Below are 25,416 nucleotides of genomic sequence, written 5' to 3'. Positions count from 1 at the left end.
ATTTCTACCAGCCTGGCATGAGCATCTGCCATCTCCCACTGGAAAACTAACTGCCTCTGCAGCATTCTACCCTCAACTCAGCTGCTGGAGTGAGCATTTTAATACCAAAGTTAGATTAGGAATCTAGAAATGGGTGGGCACTCAATAAATATCTGCTGGGTCAATGATACAGAGTAGTTTTTACAGACTCTGTATACTAGGAAGGCAGAAAGGGGAAAGAACCCTGGCAAACCTAGAGGACCTTTTGGGCATGTGCAGACTCTTGTCATTGAACTCCTGTGATTCTGAGGGGCAGAACACAGTCTCTCATTTAACATAAGGGGAAACCAAGGTTCAGAGGGGCCCTGAATTTCTCAAAGATGCACAGATACCATGTGGAGGAGTCTCAACTTGAACCTTATGGCCCGGGTAAATCTTTTTCTTTCTTACAGGCTACAGTGAGGACAGAAGCTCCTTTTCAACTTCAGGTCACAAATCTAAAGGAAAGCTATGAAAAACCTCAGTCTGGCTATTGGAACCTTCTTCTATCTCTCAAAATTTCAATCTAATATTTGAAAAAACTGGTGAAACTTTAGAAAATGATGTTAGTCTCTGTGTGAGTTTAAATAACATTAGACAATCTCCATAATAATAAAGCCATTAATTACTGATGTTGTGACATGTTAATGTATAAAGTAGAAATTTTAAATTATTAAGATGAACTAAAAAGTAACAACATTCTTCACTTTTGAATCTTTTGGGGAAGATATTTCTTAATAAAATGAGAAAAGACACAAAATGAATAAAAATTGGGACACGCTGAATGTTAAATAGATACTTCCAAATTATTTATCTTTAGTATGCCTCAACTTTTCTCTTTTTAATTGTGTTTATTTGCAAAAATAAAGAGGCTTCCTTATTTGTAGTTTGAAACAAGTGAATCTGAGGTAATGGAAAACTGCAAAAAAAAGTATTAGAACAAAATACAATGCTATATTTAATTTCACATATTATGTAATCTATGATGGGGAAAATATAAAGGAAAGAAATCATAGGAATAAAGTTTTTTTCATTTTAAGTTGTGTTGTACTTTATAAGAAAACTGATTCCACTAAATTATAAAAAACTAAAATTATTTTTGTGAAATACATACAAAACCCTGACTAGAGAGCTTGATTTCCTTTAAAAGCAACCATTTATCTGCTACTGGAAAGAGACAACTTTAAGCTTTCATAACAAAAGACAAAAATCAAAGACTAATGAAAATATTGAAAGGTTAGAACACAAATGAAAGAGGGTACATGTGAACAACTATGTTAGGGTAAAAATATTAAAGATGAAGAATGTATGAAGAAAGAAAGCTATTATAACTATTATCTAGTCTCCTTTATACTATATCATTAATATGAATTGTTGACCATAGTATAGGTTAATCTTTTGCACTTTTATATTTACCTTCCCCAGTACACAAAATAGCTCTCTAGATATATTAAAAAAAAAACTTCTATAAAATATCATCAGAGTAATAAACAAGGAAATTTAATAATATTGTTCTTCATAAAATTTTCATTTTAAAGTTTTCCACTTAGGCCTCACATAATATGCTTCCATTCTAACTTTGGGGGGAAAATATTTTAATGTATACCAATAACTAACAAAATAGTATATTAATTAAATCACACAAGCATATTAGCCTATTAAATTTAGATGGCACCTTTCCTACTTAAATTAATGGAATAAACTAAATTATAAAATATTTGCATTTAAATATCAAAATACTTATCAAATAGTAAATAATTTACATGTCTAGCTATTTTTGATAAAATTAAGAGCTAATTTAATTGGTTTAATTTAACTCTGAGTCTCAACAAAATCATCACAGGTAGTTAAGTAAAAAAGAAAATGTTAATGTGAACCACTTGGTGTGACACTAATTTAACAAACAAAACAAAGACCCCCTTAGAACACAATGTGAAATTATGGCATTTTCCTTCTGAGCGTTCATGTAATAGGTGCAATCATGCTGCCCTTGATATGGAAAGCATGGCCAGGGTCAAGGTCCTGGGGAAGGATACGGTCAGTGCCTTGGAATATCACACAACCTTTCACCAGCTCTCCCATGATGCAACCCACTGACCAGATATCAACTGAAAATAAAATGAAATGATAAAATTATGAAGTGCCATGAACAAAACAAAGGTGAAGAAAAGGAATTCTAGCAGTACTAAACACACAAATATGGAAAAATAAATTGCTAGCTCAGGGTGAACTTTTTACACAATATGAATGATTGCTGACCTCTATTTTAGCCTTCAGTTTGCAGCAATCTGGGATTTTAGTGCCAAAGATTCCAGTACTTTACAGTTTAAAAAACAAAAAAACAAAGAAAAAAACAGAAACAAGAAGTGCCTATGAACACAAAGGTTTTTCAGGGTCACATACCCACCCCACCTCTAGCCTCCATGGCCAAATGCTGGGTCTCTCCTTGAGAAGGATACAGTCTCTTCCTGGGAACAGGACTTTATGGAGGACCATTTCTGCCATGATGCACCCGACAGACCAGATGTCCACTACCAAACACCAGGTGATTAAAAACCAGCTAGAGAGCCCCATATCTCTTTTCTCTAAACCCCCTCCCAAACAAGAAAAGACCCAGTAAACTTTACCAGCTCATCAGTGGAACCTTTGGTAAAATACTGAAACCATACCTTCTGAAACTAAACTGACATATCAGAAAGGCAGTAGTATTCTGTGGGGAATGGACTGCACAGGGTTGGGCTTGCTGGACTGGGCTCTAGACAGGGCCTGCCAAGTGCCCCAACTTCTATGGCATTCACCCTCATGTGGGACCTAGCTGAATCCCATGCCTTAGACACTATAGGCAAACTATCTAAATGTCCCTGCTGGTGGGTACACATGGGGAGAAGTGAAAAGGGAATCTGATTTTCTCTCCATTCCCCAGGAAGCATATGAAACTGTATTCACAGCAGGAAATAAAAGCATTGAAAACATCAAAGCATTGAAGTAAACTCACAAACTCATTTCAGAAGAGCAAATGTTACTCTTTTTTCTTTTTTACAAGTAAAAGTGATTTAGTTCTTTTCAATTAATTTGTTAAAAGCTGTTTCAAATAACTTTAATATTAGTAGAATAAGTAAAGTTTTAATGTCAAAAATATCAATTTATGCAAAATAGATGTACATGTTGCATTATTACATTTATATCAAGTTTAAAAAAAATAAAAATAATCTATGGTGCTTGTAATCAGGATAATGACCATGCTATGGATCGAAACCCAGAGAGGGAACACTGAAAGGCCCCTGCTATTATGTGGGTGTGCTCATAGTAAGTTGCATACTCAGGATGTGTATACTTTTCTATAAGTGTGTTACATGTTGATAAAAATAATTCAAAAATACTAATTTCAAAGCTGAATTTTTAAAAGTCAATGATTTTAACCAATGGAAATAAAAAATTAATAATTTCTTATCTTTGGATTATGAAAATCTATTTGTAACACAGTCTTTCTACATTATATTTCATACATTAAAGGAAACGGAGCTAGTGATGACCACTAGTGCTATTTTAAAATATCACAGGCTCTTCCAGTTCTGTCTGTACTCACCGTTCTCTTTGTAGCCCATGCCCAGGATAACTTCAGGGGCCCGATAATACCGAGTTACCACGTAGGGGGTCATCATAAAGTTGGTACATGCTGTACGGGCCAAGCCAAAGTCAAGGATCTTAAGGGTGCAATCTGATTTTACTACAATGTTGCTAGGCTTCAAATCCTAGGAAAGAAATGGTTCAAATTAATAAAATGAACCAAAGCATGATCAAGACACAATTTCACACCGGTAAGTGTATGTGTAGGAAGGACAGGTAAAACGGAACTATGGGATTTGGGAACAATTTTGGAAAATCCGCCAAACTGAAATTAATATAAATCAGCCTAAAGAGTCAAACTGTCTCCATCACCCTCATTTGTTCCTTTGCTTAAAACCAGAGAGCCCACACACCCCTAGCTGCAACCTCCCAGACCCTGCAGGCTGCCTTGCCCACCTTCCTTCCTCATTCCCACTACCCACTTCTCCCTCCATACATATTCTTCCTTCAGTTCCTCTAACAGTCCACCCAACCACATAGCCCAAAGGTCCTCACACTCATCAGTCTAGAGCCATATTGTTCAAAAGAAATATAATGGAAACCATGTATATAATTTACATTTTCTAGTAGGCATGCTAAAGAAGTATAAACAGAAACAGGTGAAATTAATTTTACTAATAATATTTTATCTAATCTGTTTATAGTGTTACCATTTTAGAATGTCACCAACATAAAAATTATTAATGCAATATTTGACATTCTTTCTATAATGGCCACATCCTGAGTAATCAATGGCTTCATGTGGCTAGTGGCTACTACCCTGGATATCAGAGGTCCAGAATTTTCTGATCTGGGAATCTCTTCTTTTTGGTGGGGAGGGAGTTACCAGGGATTAAACTCAAGGGTTCTTAACCACTGAGCCACATTGCCAGTCCATTTATATATATACTTATATACACATACATACATATATATTTTGAGACAGGGTCTCACTAAGTTGCTTAGGGCCTTGCTAAGTTGTTGAGGCTGGATTTGAACTTGCAATCCTTCGGCATCAGCCTTAAAGAGTTGCTAGGATTACAGGCATGAACCATAGCACCCAGTCTGATCTGGGAATCTTAACATGGTGCTCTCTTTTCTTGGAAGAGGGATTTCATGATTGCTAATCTCAACTCTTTCCTCCCCCACAAGGACTCACCACTCCCTACCATACCACCTGGGTTATCAATCCATGGCCTGGATATAGTACAAATGAAATCACTTGCTTAGTTTCTGGTTCCCATCTCTCTTCCTATCCCCACCATTGAATCTGGGAGAGCAGGGCCCTATGCTCTCAGGATTCAAAGGCTTGCCTGGTATAAGGAGACACTGAGAAAATGTTTGTTGAGTGAATGCATATATCATCCTCCCCCACACTTCCAAGGACTTAACACAACGACTTTTTTTTCCTTCATAATATAAGGGCCTTTCTTCATGCTGATACCCCACATCGCAGACTCTTCCTCAGACTACAGGAATTTGACTTATGCCTGGGGAGGCCGATCTATAAACTCACCCTAGAAACTGTGACTTCTAAATAATTGACAAATTTTCTTATACAGGAGAATTTAATTGTGTAGCTGTAATGTCAAACCATCAAGTAACTATCACACAGTAAACATGGAGGTACTTGAGTATGAATTATACTCAGCACCTGACTTCAAAACTTCCCAACCAAGCCAGGCATTGGGTGCCTGCCTGTAATCCCAGTTGCTCAGGATGCTAAGGCAGAAGGATTGCAAGTTGGAGGCCAGCCTCAGCAACTTAGTGAGACCCTAATAAGTTAGCAAGACCCTGTCTTAAATAAAATAAACAAAAAAAGGTCGGGGATGTGCTCATGTGCTCAGTAATTAAGCACCCCTGAATTCAATCTCTGGTACCAAAAACACAAAACAACACACACACACACACACACCCCTACAAACTTCCTAGCTGATTGGCCACAAATGGGTTGTAGGGGTACCTTGAGATAGTCATACTATGAAATTATCAGGATAAGCAGAAAACCATTTAAAAACTTATAAAAGTGACAGTTTAATTTGGGATTATATGAACCTTTATTAAACTATTCTGTGAAATTTAAATGGTAAATACATGTTTAAAAATGCAATTAAAATCTCAATCAGCCCTACATAGAAGTCCCCATGCTCCTCTAGTCCACTTCAGATTGTACAAACATAATCATCCCTTAGTATCAGAGGGGGACTGGTTCCAAGACCCCTCCACCACGGTGACTAAAATCTGTGGATGCTCAAATCCCTTATTTTAAATGGCTGGTATTTGTATATACTCCTCCAGCATATTTTAAAATAATTTCTAGATAATTTATAATACTTAATACAATGGAAATACTATAGAAATAGTTATTATATTATTTAAGAAATAAGGACAAGCAAAAAAGTTTGGTCATGTTCGGTACAGATGCAATTTTTTTTCAAGCATTTTTGGTCTGTACCCAGTTGAATCCGTGGCTATGGAACCCAAGGATATGGAGAGCTGACTGTACTACCCAGCAGTCTCTGAAATCAAGGCTAGATGAACAGACTCAAGAACAAGATGGTTAGAGGAGCACTGGTTCTAACAAGGACATATGGCAATGGTGGAAACCATTTTGACAGTGGAAACTATCTTTATCTGCCAGCTTGATGAATCCCTGAGTGAATCAGAAAATGCCTACCTCAAGACCCTGCCATTTACCAAACAACTGTCAGTACATACTTGATTTTGTGGAAACAACATACTTTACTGCCATCTGCTGGAAAACTAGGATAATAAAATCCAGTTCTGGAGCATCTGTAATGTGAATGGCTGTCTTCACATGTGGTGCTCTTGGTGAGGCATCATGGGCATTGAGAAGTGGCCGATGTCTGCTCATGAGGAAGTGGTTAAAGAGGTTGTATAGGTTCCTGAGAGTTTTTACCTACCCACAGACTCTCTACAAAGCCAGCATTCCAAAACTTAACTGAATTTTCAATTTCAAGACAGCAGAGTCAAGAGAGTTCTGCCTTTTCAAATCTTGAGAACCATCAGAAACAAGGAAAACAAGAAACACAAATGAAGATACAAATGACACTTGCCTAGTAGGTCAGGTTTGACCCACACAGGGTAGTAAAGATGTCTACTAGAGCATGACATCCATAGGGGCAGCCAATAGTTGCAAATAATATAAAACAAACAAACAAAAAAACAGGAAAAAAAAAAGGCAAAAACAGAGGGGCAGGGGTCCAAGCAGGGTCACCATGATTGAGTGGCATCACTGCTTGCTCAATTCCCAGGTCCAGACTCACTGACTGAACAGGTATCCTTGGAAATGACAAATGTCTACTGTTTGAATTTCTCTGGGTCTTTCCCAAAGGTACCTATGGTCATTTATTCAGGTGGCTAAACAATGAGAGAGGAGAACAACCAGACATTTTGAGGATATTTGAACATATTTCTAACTGGATAGATGCTGAAACCTGAAAACCCCAAGCATAATGCACTTGATGGAGAATTGGGTGGAGGCCAATGGAATCTGGGAGAGCTAACACAGACCTGAGGAAAAAGTGTAAGAGAATATGGCTGCCCACTCCACATGGGTATGAATGGGTTTTGACCTTCTTTTTTGGGGAGGGGGTGGGAAGGACCAGGGATTGAACTCAGGGGCACGCTACCACTGAGCCACATCCCCAGCCCTATTTTGTATTTTATTTAGAGGCAGGATTCAGTGAGTTGCTTTAGTACTTCACTGTTGTTGAGGCTGGCTTTGAACTTGCAATCCTCCTGCCTTCACCTCCTGAGCTGCTAGTGACCTTCTTTTGTAATCAGTATAGAAGAATGCATTTACCCAATCAATATGCTGAACCTAAACCCTTAGTAATCTGCTCTATCAAGTATACTTTCCAGACATGGTAGTTGCAAATGGGACTACTAGATAGTTAAGGCTATGATAATCTATGGCTGTTCTTCAGGATCCATCTAGTGTCTTCAAGGGCTGGACAAATGAATTAAACTGAGATGTAAGAGGGACCATCATCCTTGCATCCTTGAAGTTTTAATGATTAAGCTAATCTCTATCTATCCCTTCAGCCCTGCAGGGTACAAGAATGATTTTATTATCTTGAGGGAGGCAGTTTCAGGTGTCCATTTGGCCTTCCCTGTCCTCATAACTCTTACCTCACAGGCCAAGGAACTAATGTAGGAATTACTCATACTGCAAATTATATCAGTTACAGCCACACAATTAGGGACTGGGGGGATGTCCAATGGGTGGGTTCAAGGACCCAGTGGCCTACTGTGAGCCACAGGACTCAGACCCCTTGGAAGTGAAGGTTTGGGTTGTGTACTAGGTACACCACAGACACCTGCCAAAGTGATAGCTCTGAGAATGAATAATGGAGAAGGAAGAGCATGAACTCTCATGTAGTTCAGAGATCATTTGCACTGAGAGGATCTTGTCCCACTAACCTCCATCTTCCAAACTTTCCCTGGGGAAGAAGCAATCATGGAAACCAGAGGGAAGATGCTCCCCAAATCCACGTAGAGAAGTAGAGATGAGAAGGCTGGAGGATGGGGGCCATGGGAATGTACTAGACGGTCTCCTGTTGCAGAAGTACAAGTGATGATGGCCTCAGCTACTGCTTCCTGAACTTACTACTCTGTTCACTCCATGGCCTTGCCCCACAAGATGGCTCTCAGCAAGTGACTAGTAGGCAGGAGAATGGAGGTGGGCCCATTCCTGTGGACACCAGAGTCCACTGATGGTTGATTTGAAGAGTTCTATGTCCAAGCCAAAGCTTTTTAGAGCCATACTGTCACCTGCAATTGTCTCACTAACCTTGTTTCATTTTTCTAGGGGTCAAGTCTGTACTATCCTCTGATTACTTTCCCAGCTGACTTGCTCCCACTCTCCCCCCTCATAGGCCTTCTCCTAGTAAATCTCCTGCATGTCTAATCCCACTGTGGACTGCTGATGCTTTCAATGGAAACATGACCAGTGAGGATGGGAAGTGGGAGAAAAGCAATAGATTCCTGGGTTAAGGAGATTCTAACCACTGAGATGAGATCCAAAGTAAGATAATTTGGACTATTAGATTCAGGAAAGACCCAAGAAGTGAACCACTGGTACTATGGAAGGCAGGGGAAGGCAAAGAGTGGAACACTCAGGGATTTATATTTTCAATTCCAGGTAAGGAGCAGGTACATCTCCCAGATCCTCATCTCCATCCTAGAAGTTAAGCATCTACTTCTTCCACACTACTGCTGGCCTATTACATGAAGGCCATGAAACTGAAGCCTGACTCAAGGGCTGAAGGCATTATACTAGTAAATATACTGGTATTAAGTACAGGGAAGTGTGTGGGAAAAGGATCCAGCCTGGGGACCGTGCTCTTCAGAGGAAGCCTCTTCTGCCACATAAGAATCCTAGCTCCACCCCACACAGTCCTAAAATGCCAGCAGCGAAACTTATATGCCTCCATAAGAGACTGGAGGAGGCTTTTCTAGAGAAACTAAATGGCCCCCAGAGAAAAGTCTATAGACAATGATACCTATTGCCCTAAAGAAACCTGTCAGCCAATAATTCCTGCTCATATATTTAGCACTTCCATTCAGCCTTCTAATGTTTTAGTCTTAAATGTGATTAGACCACAAAGAGTGGCTATTTGATGAAAACCTTCCACATTACAGGGAGGGACCAACCACACTGAAAAAGAAAGGGAAGAGATAAACAATGCACAGAGTAATAAAAAATATATATAAAAAATTTACCCTCAGAGATGTGGTAGTACTCCTTGCAACAAGAACAAAATGCTAGAAAAAAGGAACTTTAAAATTCTAACTAAATTATGCTTTGGAGGAAGAGAGAATAAAGAGCAGAGTGAAGAGGTTTTTTTTTTTTTAATTTCTCATAAACCTGACTTTTTGATTTAAAAAATAAAGGAAAAATAACTTTTATTATTATTTTTCCCTGGTGCTGGGGATTGAACCCAGGGCCTTGTGCAGGAGAGGCAAGCACTCTACCAACTGAGCTATATTCCCAGCTCTGAAGAAGGCGTTTTGAAAGAAATAATACAAACATCTTGGAATTCTATGAAAGGAATTCTGAAAGAAAGAATACTGCATTCACCAATCTGAAGGCAGCTGATTTATAACCAAGATTTCTACATCCAACCAAACTATTAGGGTGTAAAGGATAGAGTAGAGAATTCCAGACATTTGAGACCTCTGACTGCTGTACTGCCCTCTGACTGCTTTCCGAGCTCTTCTGACTGACTTCCACTTTTTCTCCTCACAGGCTTTCCATCCATGTACCATTTTTTAGGAAGCTATTGGAAGATATATCCCATCCACAATTAGAGAGTAATCAGAGAGAGTGATAAGGAGGGTCAGGAAGCAGCAAATCCACACTGGAGGGAGGTGAATGAACTCCCCAGGAAAATGTTGGGGGAAATTCAGGGTAGTCTTCTGTATCAGATATGATGGCAGCCAAAACAAATAGGGGTGGAACTGAGGTTCCAAGAGAGGCTTGTTGACAAGGTGAAACTGATGAAAGACCTGAGGTTCTGAAACATCTGAGGTACTGAGATTTAGATGGCCGGGAAGAAAACAGGGTTCTGCAATAAGAACATACTACTCCCCCTTAAAACAAACACCTCAAGCAAATAAAAGATCAGTGCTGTGAAGTCCATGTTCAAAATATTGACAGGGAAGTAAATACAACTGAAAACCCATTTCCAAGGGGAGGAACACAGGAACCCAGTTATTAAAGGGTGAAGAAGGTGCAGAGGTGGGTCATGAAATCGTTCTCTCAGGTCTTCATAGGTTTCTAAACACTCTGGCAGGCAATACATATACACTTTGGGTCCTTTCTGACCTGCCTGCTGGTTGGTAAGAATGGACCCTGGGCTGTAAGACAGGATATTTCATAAAGGCAAGTATGTGCTGTAATTCTCACTGGGTGATATTCGTTTCCCACTTACCACTGGGCCAAAGAGGGGAGGAGCAAGTAAGGCAAATTGTTTCCCCTTCCAAAATTACTAGGGCCTAAGAATCTAAGAAATTATTCTAAAGCATGAATTTAACAGAAAATAAATGTATTTATGAGATATTAAGAGTTACTTATATTATTTAAAGGCTTGTGAAAATTTTAGGAGTATAAATAGAATGGTTCATTAGGAATCCTTATTTTTTAATCCAGGAGTCTAGTGTTATAGTTTTCAAAGTAAATTTGCCATAATCACTTATATTATTTTAATTGACCACTTGGTGGCAGCAAAGACTACACTTTAAACAACAGCACTCTGGTGGGCAAACCAGATGCTTATCAGAGTGCTAGCCTATAGGAGAATGATGTGCCAGGTCTCTGCCCTCTCTGGGTGGGTGCCACTGTGGAAAGCTTCTGTTCAGTGACATGATAGACCGAACCTTCCCTGACACCTAAAAGGTACACTCATACATTCCTGGTGGGACTGCAAATTGGTGCATCTACTCTGGAAAGCAGTGTGGAGATTCCTCAGAAAATTTGAAATGGAACTATCACTTGACCCACTCCTTAGCATATATCCAAAGGACTTAAAATCAGCCTTCTGCAGTGATGCAGACACATTAATGTTTATAGCAACTCAATTCATAATAGCTAAGCTATGGAACCAACCTAGGTGCCCTCCAACAGATAAGTGGATAAAGAAAATGTGGTATATACACACAAAGGAATATCACTCAGCCTTAATGAAGAATAAAATTATGGCATTTGCAAGTAAATTGATGGAACTGGAGACTATCACACTAAGTGAAATAAGACAATCCCCAAAAACCAAAGGCCAAATGTTCTCTCTGATATGCAGATGCTAATTACAGAACAGGCAGCAGAGGCAGGGAGTGGAGGTTCACTGGACTGAACAGGGTGAATGGGGGAAAGGAGAAGATGGAAATGGGAAAGACTGTAGAATGAATCAGATGTAACTTTCCTGTGTTCATGTATGAACACATGATCAGTGTAACTCCACATCATGTACAAGCACAAGAATGGGTAGTTATATCCCATGTATGTATGATATGTCAAAATACATTCTACTATCATGTATAACTAAAAAGAACAAATAAAAAATTTTAAAAATGATTTAGGGGATGCTAAGACTATGTAATTCCAATAAAAATGTATTATCTCTGCTGCTAGTTTCACTCAACATTTTAGGTACTTAAAAAAATTCTATCATGATGTTCTACTTATATAGCAGTACAAGTCAAAATGATAAAAACGTATACAACCAACTTGGAGAATTACATTTATCTCTTTGGTTTTTAAGTATTATTTCCTGACAGTACAGGTAACTCCATCATACTATTTGGGCTCTAATTTTCCCTCTACCCAAACCTAAATTCCTTGCTCAAAAAAAGGATATTTCAAATATGGCAAAAATGTTAACACTTGGAGAAATTTTGAATATGTTATTTGGGAATTCTCTTGTCATATTCTTGCAATTTTTCTCTAAGTTAAAATAAACAAAAAACAAAAAAACAACAAAAAAGGATTCTTCTGAAGTACCAGACTGAGCTGCAGGAGCTATATCCCTATAGCTCCCTCATCCCTGTGCCAGAGTACCAAAAATGTTTTCTGATCTGAACACTGTTTTGAAATATAACAAAATATACTATAGTATATCTGAATTTTTAACACTGTTGAATTTCTTTAAAAAATTAAGTTTTTTTTTAATTTAGAGGATTGTGACAACCAAATGATGGTTATTTTAAAAATAAAATTATCATGTTATCACTACTTACTCTGTGAATTATACCAGCTGAATGTAGATGTTTAATACCACAAAGCATCTGGTAAAGAAGGTAGGACATTCTTTCATGATCCAACTCCATATGAATAACCTGACATAAGTTAGCATCCATTAGTTCCATAACCAAATACCTGGGATAAAAACAAACAAACAAAAAACGTCAGCTATGGGGCTGGGGATGTGGCTCAAGCGGTAGCGCGCTCGCCTGGCATGTGTGCGGCCTGGGTTCGGTCCTCAGTACCACATACAAACAAAGATGCTGTGTCTGCCGAAAAATAAATACCAAAAATTCTCTCTCTCTCTCTCTCTCTCTTTTAAAAAAAAAAAAACAACAAAAAACATCAGCTATATACATGAAAATTATCTAACATTTCTTTGTTTATTAAACCAGAATTTTTATGAAATAGCAATAACTTATCTAATCATCTCATTGTCTAATGTAAAAAGATAACTTATTTTCTCTAAATATATATAAGGTATCTTAAAAAGAATCAAATGTATAATAGAACTTTGTAAAAAGTTTCCAAAGGACATAAAAAAATAACTTACTCAATGTCTTGATTTCAAGTTAAAAACAAAACAATTTTTATATCACAGCAAATAGAATCTCATACAAATTCTTCTACTTTTTTCCTATTTGATTATTCTTACCAAGATATAGACCATGCTGTTATAGGTTCATCAATCTTTAACAAATGAACTATCCTGGTGGGGGATGCTAATAATAGAGAGGCTCTGTAAAGGGGGAGAGGATATATGGAGACTCTGCACCTTCTGCTCAATTTTGCTATGAATCTAAATTTACTTTTTTTAAAAAAGCATATTTTTTAAAAGCAATCACACAACAACAAAAATAAAACTTTAAATTCCACTTTCTCCACCACCTACTGCTCCACCTTTTGGCTCCCTCTTCAGGCTTAACTCCCCAAAGAGGTAGTTATACTTGCTAACTATAATTCTTCATCTATTTTTTTTTTCTTAATGACATTCTGATCAGACTTGTGCCTCTATCATTTTGCTGAAACTGTCCTCAAGATCATCTATAACCTTCATGTTGCTAAATCCAATGGCCTGGTCCTGGCTGATTGTCCTGACCTTTCATACCCTGAAAGGTCAGCTTCCTATTGGAGTGTCCAGAAATCAGTTTTGGCCCTTTTCTCTAACTACACACACTATCCTGGTAAATTCCAGACTCACAGATTTAAGTACCATTTACAGTTTCCCAAATTCCAAACTTTGACACATACTTCTCTCCTGAATCCCAGGCTCACTTATCTACCTGTGTACTTCAAAGTTCCACTTGGATGTCCAATAAGTGAATGTCCATGTCAAAAACTGAACACCTGGTTCCACCTTCTCCCCACCCTTAATCTGCTCGTCTCATAACTTTCCACATCTCAGTTCAGAGCTCCTTCCTCATGAAGGTGCTCAAACATCCAGGTGTGGTTCTCAAATCCTCTCTCACACATCCTACCTAACAGCAAATACTGCAACTTTACCTTCAAAACAGTTTTGGGTTCCAGTCTCCTCTCTTCACCCTATTACCCACCATAATCTATTACATGAGTAGCTGTAATAACTTCTCTTACTAACTGGGATCCTACCCTTTACAGAGGGTTCTCTATCCCTAAACAGTTATTCTTTGAAAACAAAAGCCAGGGGAGCTCACTCCTATGCTCGAAATCTTACAGGTTCAGAGTGAAGGGACCTTCTTACTGCAGTATCTAGGCATACCACTTCTCTGAAACCACTTTCCTCCCTGCCCCAACTCTAGCTACACTGGCCTTTTGGAGGACTTCACAACCATGGGGAGAGGTCTCACTGCTATTCCTTTACTTTGTCTGTTTATTCTATCTCAATTGCACCTTACTCCAAATATCTATAGGACCAAATCTCTCACTTCCTTCAAGGCTTTCTTCAAATGTCATCAACTCACTGAGGTATTTCCCTAATTACCCTGTGATAGTTCATTTTATGTGTCAATTTGGCTACACTAAGGAAATCTGGTAAAGCATTATTCAAGGTGTGTTTAGGAGCATGTTTCTGAAGGAGAATAGCATGTTGAGACTGAGTGTACTAAGTAGGGAAGATCTGTCATCAGTGTGGGCAAGCACCATCTAATTGGCTCAGGGCCCAAAGAGATCAAACACAGAAAGTAAGTTGGACTTTCCTCCAAGAGCTGAGAGACTTTTCTACTGCCTTGGATATCAGAACTCTAGGCTCCCTGTTTTTGTTTTGTTTTTTTTTTAATTCTGGGACTTGTACATTAGCAGTCTCCTTAGTACTCAGGCCTCTGGCCTCATTCTAAAAGTTACACCATTGGCTTCCTGATCTGCAGCCTTTTGACTGGGACTGAGCCATGCTAGCAGCATCCAGAATCTCCAGCTTGAAAATGACCTGTCAAGAGACTTCTTGGCCACCATAATCATGTGAGCCATTTTTTCCTAATAAATTCCCTCTCCCATATCTACATACATCTCCTATTGGTTCTGTCTCTCCAAAGAACCTTGACCAATATACCACCCTATTTAAAATTGCAGCCTGATTCCCAGTCCCCAGTATTTCTGATTCCCTGACCCAGCCTGACTTTTTGTCCAAAGCACTGAACACATTCTGATGAACTACACATTTTCCTTATATATTATACTTATTGTCTGTCTTTCCTAGCTTTCCCAGCAAGGCTCTAGGAGGGAGTTTATCATATATAATTCATAAGTAATAAAAGGAATTTATGCTTGTATTGATCATAAATGTATAGGAAATCCAAGAAAATGTATAACATATGGTGGGCAATCAAATTGAATTGACCAAATACATCAATAAATTTAGGATGAAGTTGGACATTATGTCTCAAAATATAAATTAGTATTCTATTTCACTGTTAGTAAGATGGCTCTGTTTAGAGGTCTGGAAACACATGATATTTAATGACATATCATTTCAAATAACAGTTCTAAATACCCAAACCCTGCAATTCTGGATATCAGGGCCTGAAGAAAACATTTTATAGTTCAGTACAACTACAAGGGTAGCAGTATTAATGGACACTTTGTGCTCACAGAAATTCTTTCCATTATCCTTTGCCTGCTATGGAGATGACAACATTCTGGGCACAAATATCTGAATATTATGATCCATTTTTCCTAGTATTTGTCAACCACAGACAAAACTATCTATGATATCAAAACTACATGGTCACCTACATTTTCTAAACATAAAAAGCAGTTACTTTAAAATGTTCAGTGATTTTTATTGTATGTTACCAAATAAAAATGATACTTACACATCTTGAAATTCTTCTAAAGTTTTTTGTGGTGTAAACACATTTAACAAACTAATTATCTGAAAAGAAAAAATATATATCAGTATCTCAGATGACTCTTCTTGATTATAAAAGTTGTACATTAAAATGTATTAGAATTAGAAAAAATCACAGAGAACTCAATATTTTATTATTATTATTATTATTATTATTATTATTAAGGTTTTTACCAAAATATTCTATTACATGGCATTTTTAAAAAGTTAAACATCAATTGAAGATAAGACAAACTTTTAATCAAATCACTTTTATATATCTCTAGTAACCTAAACTACTATTACAGAATTTTTTTTTTTTAAAGAGAGAGTGAGAGAGGAGAGAGAGAGAGAGAGAGAGAGAGAGAGAGAGAGAGAGAGAGAGAATTTTTTAATATTTATTTTTTAGTTCTTGGCGGACACAACATCTTTGTTGGTATGTGGTGCTGAGGATCGAACCCGGGCCGCACGCATGCCAGGCGAGCGCGCTACCGCTTGAGCCACATCCCCAGCCCCACTATTACAGAATTTAAACAAAGAATGTCATTTTGGCTCTGAAAGTAAAATAGGTAAAATTATGGGTAGGAAAACACTAATTAAAGTAATATATTAACTCTGAAAACTTAAATACTATGTACAAAATTAAAAAGTTTTGAAATATGAAGGCTTAGCTTATAGTTTTTGGTGTGATAAAGATGAAATGCCTCATAGCAGTACATGTTTACTTAAAGAGGGTTAAAGAGTTGACTGCACTGCAGACCTCTTCCTTGGCCTGCATAGTTGTAAACGATGTCTCATTGCTCTGCACACCAAACATACCTCCTCAGTCATTTCAAATGACCAAGGGAAAGATAAATTTTTCACTGTCTAGGATTGGATGAATAGTTAATTACAGAAAAAATAAAATTGTATCCATATATCCTTATATCAAAATCAACTCAAAATGGAACAAAGTTTTAAATCTAGAACCAGAAATTATAAAACATTAGAATATGAATAAACATTTATTTAATCCTGGTACAAAAAAATCTTTTATAAGCATGGCAGCAAACTTTGTATATCTGATTAAATTAAAATTAAAAAAATGGATTAAAAAATCAGTATGGCAAAAGCATAATGATAAATGTGAAAAGAAGTTCATTGTTTGAATATACAAAAACCTAAAAATGCACAAGAAAGAGATGAAAATGAAAATGGACAAAGACCCTGAAAAGCAAGTTCAATTAAATAAAAACTGACTCATAAACATACAAAAAGAAATTCAACTTCATAAATAAGATAGTATATGTCAGCCGGGTACAGTGGCATATGCCTGTAATCTCAGCAACTCAGGAGGCTGAGGCAGGAGGATTGAGTTCAAAGCCAGTCTCAGCAGATTAGTGAGGCACTTAGCAACTCAGTGAGACCCTGTCTCTAAATAAAATACACAAATGGGCTAGGGATGTAGCTCATAGTTAATTACCCCTGGGTTCAATCTCTGGTACAAAAAAAAAAAAAATAGCATTTGTTATCTATCAAACTAGCAAAAAAGAAAAACCACAAACAAAAAACCAACAATATGTAATGTTAGGGAATTCTGAAGCAGAAGACATTCTTAGATATTTTAATGAAAGTATAAAACTGACAGTCTCCCCTGATGTCAGTTTGTCAGCATATATTAAAACCAGAAGTGTGAATATTCTTTGGTCAGCAATCTTGGCCAAGAAATTCACCTGGATATATGTGCAAAGATTCATGTATAAGTGCTCATTGTAGCATTGCTTATAACCACAAAAAACTGGAAATAATATCCAATGATGTGTGATTTGTTAAATAAATCATTGTACATCTGTATTATGGAACCAATTTAAAAAATGACTTATATCTATGTTCATTAAAGTATATGGGATCTACTGACATTATAAACCAGGATGAAGAATAATATAATCTTGTTTATATAAATGTGCACATATATGTGAAAGAATGCTCATCAAAAAATGTTAATGCTAGTGATCTGTTGATGGAGGAACTCGGGAATTTTTGCTTTCATATATATATATATATATATAGTTTGAATTTAAAAATAAATAAAACCATATATTATATAACATAGAAAATTTTTTAAATAAAATAAAGCATCTATTTAAGAAATTGAGACCAACTTAAACCACTGATTCAAAAAAATGAATCTATTTTAGGTTTGTATTTAATGTCCCTACACCAGAAAGATCTAGCATAAATGTTAAAACAAAGGGAACCATATAAAATTTAGTGTAATCTTAACTATTCTTCCCTCTTTAAAACAAAAAGGCAGCGGGGTGGTCCTCATGAATTGATTTCTAAAATCTCTTAGATTTCCCATTTTATTATTTCACCACATGGCCAGGTTATCAAAAATCAAAAATGCTCAGAAATCATAAGTAGGACATAGAGTACACTTGACCAAACCTCATTTTTCTAGAGATATAGTATTTCTTCTCAAAACTTAGTGTTTTGATTTCTGTGGAAATGACAAGTACAGCTATCCTGAATGTCACATCATCTAAAAACATGTATTTAAAACAGAGATCTCTGTATACAAACTAAAAAGTACATCTTTCAAAAAAATTTTTTTCCAAAAAATATTGTTTTTAAATTTATTAGGTCAATATATGTTACTATTTTATAGTGACAGAAGTAGTGTTTATAGAGAAAGAAGTGTCACAGGATTAATTGGCATTCCTTAGTTGAGTGACCTAAATTCCTATGGATGATGAATCCTCTTTCTAACTTCAATCTTCCCAGTGATGATTAAGAATTTTATCAATAAAATATAATCATTTTAATAGGCTTTTTTTCTCATTTATCCTAGGTCTAAATTTAATGAATCTCCAAAAGATTATCATATCACTGACAACACCAAAGCATACACACAGAGGAAACAAATACATAACTTACATTTTTATGATTGACACATTTTAGGAGGACAAGTTCACGGTAAGCTCTCTTTGCATGAGTTTGATTTTGAAAAGGACGACTTAGTTTCTTGACTGCAACATTTATCCCAAGAACTGTATCAAAAGCAGCACTATAATTAGGAAATATAATAAACAATCCATTAGGATGATTTTAGAAAAAATAACAATGGAAATATATGTATCCAATAAATTATCTTTTAAAATGAATAATGTGGGAAAATCTTTCTACTTGTTTCCAGTAAAGGGACTTGTACACCAGAAGAGAAAAGTGAATTGGCCAAGATGGCAGGATGAACTAACTCTTGCATGGAGTCATGGAAATTTCAGCTGCAATTAGGATGGGATACAGTGATCCTTTGCACATTAAACTTTCATCATGTTAGTTGAGATTATTATAGGTAATTTAATGCAGAGCATCTAAGACTGGTGAAGAAATGAAATCTTCAGGTCAAGAAATTGAAAATATTCACTATTATCAGTAAGTAAAATATATTAAGGAGCATCAAAGCAGAGGAAATGGTTATGCTCATGAAGAGAATTTAATCAATCTAAATTCTGATGATATTTTTCACAGACAAAAGAATCTTAAAAAGAAATAGAAGCCAAAATCTCAGTTCGTGGTAAATCCCCAAGATACAAAATCTCTAATGTAATCAATTGCTATATATAAATTTTGCTAGAAATACTTCCTCCTATTATAGTAAGAATAAAATCCAGAGTCTCTGTTTCCAGCATTTCAAGTTCCATGATGAAATTTGGTGTTCATTTTCCTCCAGGAAAGAGACATGAAAATTGAGTAGCCTAATGGCATATTTTCAGGTTTCACCCTAGCACTAAATACCATTATTAGGGTTATTACCTTTTGATTAATCATTAGGGGTAAAAATAGCTTAAGAACATCAGAGAACCTAAGCATCATTTAAAATATTGCTCCTAATTATTTATTTATTTTATTAAGTCTATAACACTGTTTTATTTATTCTTTTCTCTTAATGATGCTTTTTGGCCAAACAACTCTAATTTAATTCAATCTATTTTTAAGTTGAAGGCTGTCACCATAGCATTTGGTTAAGAATTACTAGAAATGTCATTCTTAACTACTTTTTCTTTAATTTATTTCATATTACATGTATGTGTATACACATACATAAATCTACATACCCACTTGCCAATCACATGAATCATAAAATATTAAAGATTAATCTATTTGTGTTCATTTATATCAAAATATTTATCAGATTCAACAATTTGAAAACAGACACATCTTGGTTTTAAAAGTTTTGTCCAAAATTTCAGTTAGACAGGAGTTATGAGTTAAATTTGCCTTCTCCTGTATAACATGGTAACTACAGTTAAAACATAGTATAGTCTTGAAAATTGCTGAGAATAGATTTAAAGCATTCTCACTACAAAAAATTGAAGTATGTGAAGTAATACATATGTAAATTAGCTCAATTTAGCTATTCCATAATGTATGCACATTTCAAAACTACATGCTCTACACGATAAACATATACTTTTTGTCAGTTAAAAACATTTTGTCCAAAATGAGCCAAATGGGTCTATTTTAAGCATCTGAGTAGACACATGCTTCTTCATTCCTGGCTCTGACTCCAGAAGCTATGACTTCCAAGTATTTCTGGTTTGGGTTCTTGTGATCACTTTTTAGCTTCAGAAAAAATATTTTTAATCACTATTTATTCATTTACCAACTTTAGAAAGTAACTATTTGCTACCTATTATAAAAACTAAGGATTTAGCCATGTACTTGAAATTCCTAACACCTCCCAGTTTTGATCTTATGTTAATTTTAGGGTTTTTTTTTTGGTTGCCTTTATATCTTTAAATAATATGACTAAACTTCTTGTTCCATCAGTTTTCAAAGGTACTTCTGGACTTCCAAGTATGTGAAATGAGACAATTTTATTGCATCCCCTATCTCCTTTCTTTTACTCTCTACCATCCTCCTTTTTCTTCCAAAATTCAGTCATAAATGGTTAAGCTTACTAACATATTTATTTTATATTTATAGCTAAGTATTCTGTGTTTCCTCCTTAGGATGTGTTTAAATGAAAACCAATACACTGAATGTGAACATGTAAATATTACTAGTTATAGAGCTGGGATCACATTTCATTTTCTAAATATCACATGACCTTTGCTGCCACTCACATACATGCATCTTGGAGCTTCTTTTAAAGCCTACTACATAGCTATTAACCTGGGATTTCTGTTCACTGCCTCTTTTGTTTCTTATGTTACTCGTTATGACATTGTCTTTCTTATTAGAGTCCATCCTCAAGGAATTTCCCCAGAAAAAGTACGTAGAAGAGAAAGAGCCTTACTTTGCCCTCATCTTGCATTGATAATTTTCCTTCTAAGTTAAAAATCAATTTTCTCTCAGAACTTGAAGGCCATTGCTCCACTGATTTCCATCTTTGAGTATTGTTGGCAAGGAGGCAGTCTATCTGATATTTATTCCCGAATTTTGTGTTTTGTTCTTCAGATCAATGATTTATCATAAAGAGCCATGTTCAATCAGCTGCTCAAAGTTCTCCTCACACAACCCTTCCAACTGTTATCCTTCCTGTCCACCAAAGACAAGAACTACTTCTGGCTTTTATGGTAATCACTTCTTTGCTTTCACTTGCTAAACACACCTCCTTAAGGCCCCATAGTTTTTTTGTTTGGTTTTTGAAATCTATATATGATTTCTTTTGTTCAACATTGTATTTATGAGTTTCAACCGTTATTCTGTATAGTTATAATTCATTCTGCCATTGTTATAATATTCATTTCATGAGTATATCACCTAACATTGACAGATATTTTAGTTGCTTTTAGTCTTCAAGTAACTGTAATAAATATTGTCATAAATATTCTTTATACAGGTCCAGGTTCCCTATGCATGTATTTCTGATAAGTTAATAGCTAAGAGTGGGAATGAATATATTCTATTTTGGTATACATTCCCAAAGTTATTCTATTAATTTCTAGGTCCACCTGCACTAAACAAAAAGTTTACCTGTGGGAGCTGTATGTGAGCTGTTCTATATTCTCACCAATACTTGGTATTATCTACATTTTAATTTTTTAACCATTGTGCTGACTGCACAGTGGTATTCATTGTATAAATGAGAATACAACTTTAATTTGCATTGCCCTAATGAACAATGACATTAAGCATATTTTTTCTGTTTTTCAGTTATTTGAATTTCCTCTTTTATGACAATGTATTTTTTATTTGATTGTCTCTGATTATTTTATTGATTAGAGCTCTTTATATATTCAGAATAAGAGACTTTGGTCAGTCTATACTCATCCCTCAGTATCCATGGAAGATTGGACCTAGAACCCTCCACAGATACTCAAGTCCTTTACATAAAATGATATGGTATTTGCATATATCCTATGTACATTCTTCCATATACTTTATCTCTATATTAATTATAATACCTAATATAATGTATATACTGTATAAATAGTTGTTATACTGTTTTGTTTAGGGAAAAATAACAGGGTAAGAAGTCTGTACGTGTTTAGTACAGATGGAATATTTTTTCAGAATATTTTCAATCTGCAGAACCTAGGGATATGAAAGGTAGACTGTATCTTCTTTTTTGGAGGGGCAGGTACCAGGGATTGAACTCAGAGGCACTTGACCACTGAGCCACATCCCCAGCCGTATTTTGTATTTTATTTTGAGACAAGGTCTTACTGAGTTGCTTAGAACCTTCCCGTTGCTGAGCCTGGCTTTGAACTTGTGATCCTCCTGCCTAAGCCTCCTGAGCCACTGGGATTACAGGCATGAGCCACCATGCCTGCTCAGACTGTATCTTCTTATGCTTATGCTTGTCTTTCTAGTTTCTTAATTTTAATAAATTAAAATTTTTAATTTTAATATAAATTTATGAATCTTTTATGATGAATGCTTTCTATGTCTTGTTTAAAGATGTCTTTTACCCCAAAGATCATGAAAAAATTCCTCCTATAGTAAATTTAAATAACTTTAATACTTTTTCTTTCACATTCAGAGCAACTCAACTGAGATTGAATTTTGTATATAATGTGAGGTTGGGGTTAAATTTCACTTTTTTCCATGTAAATATTAATATGCCCATTTACTGAAAAGACTATCCTTTCCCCAATGCTTGGTAAGACCACTACTATAATAAATCATAAGCCCATCTGTGTATTATTCTGTTTCTAGGTTCTTTATAGTATTCCACTGCTCTGTTGTTTCACCTTGTATCCACATCACACCATCAAATCACCACAGTTTCCTAGTTAGTCTTTGTATCTGTAAGAGTCTTTCCCCCTTTTTCTTAAAGGGTATTTTGATTATTCTTGAAACTTTAATTTTACATGTAATTGTTAGAATCATCTTATTAATTTCATTTTTAAAGAAAAGGCTATTTAAATGTAGGTTATAATCAGTCTATAGACAAGTTTGAAAACTGATACCTTAATTTATTCATTATATAATTCATAAATATGATATATCCCATCATTGTTTATTTCTTCTAATATATTTTAGCTTTTTGTAGAGGTCTTTCCCTTTTTTTATGATTTTTCACCTACAAATGTAATAAGGAAAAATGTTATCCTATTTTAAATGGTATCCTTTTGGAACTTTCATTTTCTTTTTTTTTTTTCCTTCTGTTTTTTGTCTTATTTTTTAAAGATGGGATCTCATTACATTGATTGCCTAGGCTTCTTAAAAGAGCCCTTTAAAAACAGAGTTTACACTGGCTGGTGGAAAGCAGGGAAGTAAGAGATATGCTTCATAGGAAGTACTAGTCATGCCATTGCTGCCTTGAAGATAAAGCGGGGGTCAATTGAGAAGGAAAATAGGCAGCCTCTAGGAGCAATGAATGACCTCTGTTTGAAAGAACAGAGGATTGGGGACCTCAGACCTAGAGTAGTAAGGAACTAGAGTCTTTCCACAACTGAAATAAACTTGGAAAAAGACTTTTCCCTAGAGTCTCTATGTAAGAGCCCAGCCCAGGCAACATCTTGTTTTCAGCCTTCAAGTGAGATGCTGAGCCAAGACTACAGGCAAGCTGGCTCAGATTTCTGACCTAAAGAACCATGAGATAATAAATGTGGGCTGTTTTAAGTCATTAATCTTGTGTTAATTTATTATTCAGTAACAAAAAATTAATATATTCTCTCTTTTATAGTTTTCCTACTCTTTTTGTCTCTCCAGGCTTTATTCTAGAAAATTTTTGCTGATATATCTTCTAGGTAACTAATTCTTCCTTCAGTTATATCTAATATGTTGTTAAATTTACTCATTAAATTCTTAATTCAGTTATTATAGTTCTAAGTTCTAGAATTTCCATTTAGTTCTCTTTTTAAAAAGTTCTCATTTCTATACCTAAAATTTTAATCTTGCCTTTTATTACCTTGAACATACATATCATCATAATTACTTTAAAATGTGACTATAATAATACCAATACCTCTTGTGAATCTGTTTCTGTTGGATCTTGTCTTATTGCCTTGTATGTTTAGTTATTTTTTATTGTGTGCTAGATCTTGCTTTTTAAAAACTATTACCTAGAAATATTGATACCTAGCACAATGCTATCTTCCTCCAGAAAGAATTCATATTTATTTCTGCTAAGCATACGGGGACACTAACAATTTAGGTTCACTTCTGTAGAAGTTCAGCAAATGAGATGTGCCTCCATGGACTTCTCTCTCTCTCTCTGGTTTCTTTACTTTTAGGATGTAACTCTTGGTCCCAATACAAAGCAAAGGAAATTTGCTAGGTTCTGTTAGAAAGCCCTGAACTCTAATCCCTATCTCTTAGCCATAAGATAGTCCAAAGCACTAGTCAAATACTTCATCTGCCCTTTTTAGAATTTAAATGTCCCCAAGGGAAAGACAACCTCAACTGTTGGGCTCCCCACACTGGGCTTCTGTCTTTCTCTGGATCCCAATTTAATAATTCTTCACTAACTTATAAGCTCTCTAGGGACAAATGCTGAGCATGGGGAAAGCGGTGGGAATATTGTGAGCACAACTATTTCACAGACATATTTTTTATTAATATCCCTAATTTTAGCCACTTTGTTTCATTTTCTATACTTGTCATCTCTATATTCATAGCCTCTTGGGATCTATTAAAGAAAGATTGTCTTTCTTATTACAAATGACTAATTTATTTATTCTCACTTCCTCTGCTGTTTTGTCTTATCAAGATTCCAACAACTTTAAATATTTCAGAAATTTTTTAAAACCTTAATTCACTGATATTGCCATTGTCCTTTTTTTGTGTTTCATTTACCATCTTAAACAAGAAATTCCAAACTGTCATTTGAAAGGTGAACATATTAAGACCCATGAAGACAGGTGGGTTGCCCAAGGTCACAGAGCACTATAGCAGTGAAGATCGGAAGTGGATTTAAAACATATGCTTTCTAAGTCATAGCTATTTTGTGCCTCATACCAAATGTCTCTTTTATCATGGAAATTTTGTTGTGAATATTTGTTTATAAATACACACTATACATATATACACATACACACTAATAGAGAAAAATAAAACAATTTAAGAGCAGGCCAATGTTCATTATTATACAAAATTGGAGGAAGAAGGGAGTAAAAGATATACCAATTATTTCACACTATGGTTGTAACTGTTAATGACCTTTGTACTGCCAGACCTAATAATAAACACTTAAAAAATAGCTAAATATTTCATAGAACTTTCAAAATATAAAAAACTTTTCCTATTCTGGTTGAACAATTTAATATTTTAAAAGGAGAAAGAAAAGGTGTAT

General features: G+C 35.6%; 1 protein-coding gene across 3 annotated transcripts in view; it reads right to left on the bottom strand.

Moving 5' to 3' along the window:
* Nucleotides 1-25,416, bottom strand: part of MAPK9 (mitogen-activated protein kinase 9) — a 50,750-nt gene that overhangs the window by 11,336 nt on the left and 13,998 nt on the right. For all 3 annotated transcript variants that reach the window (XM_081284854.1, XM_081284855.1, XM_081284856.1), the window contains exons 3-7: nt 18,606-18,735; nt 15,676-15,734; nt 12,385-12,523; nt 3,605-3,770; nt 2,055-2,126 (exon numbers count right to left, since the gene is read on the bottom strand). In XM_081284854.1, coding sequence (XP_081140980.1) covers nt 2,055-2,126; nt 3,605-3,770; nt 12,385-12,523; nt 15,676-15,734; nt 18,606-18,735 — 566 coding nt within the window. The remainder of the gene's footprint in view (nt 1-2,054; nt 2,127-3,604; nt 3,771-12,384; nt 12,524-15,675; nt 15,735-18,605; nt 18,736-25,416) is intronic.

This window comes from Spermophilus citellus (genome assembly GCF_964194105.1).
Source record: "Spermophilus citellus genome assembly, chromosome: 1".
Taxonomy (NCBI): domain Eukaryota; kingdom Metazoa; phylum Chordata; class Mammalia; order Rodentia; family Sciuridae; genus Spermophilus; species Spermophilus citellus.
Note: the sequence above shows the minus strand (reverse complement) of the source record. Positions and strands in the feature narration are given on the sequence as shown.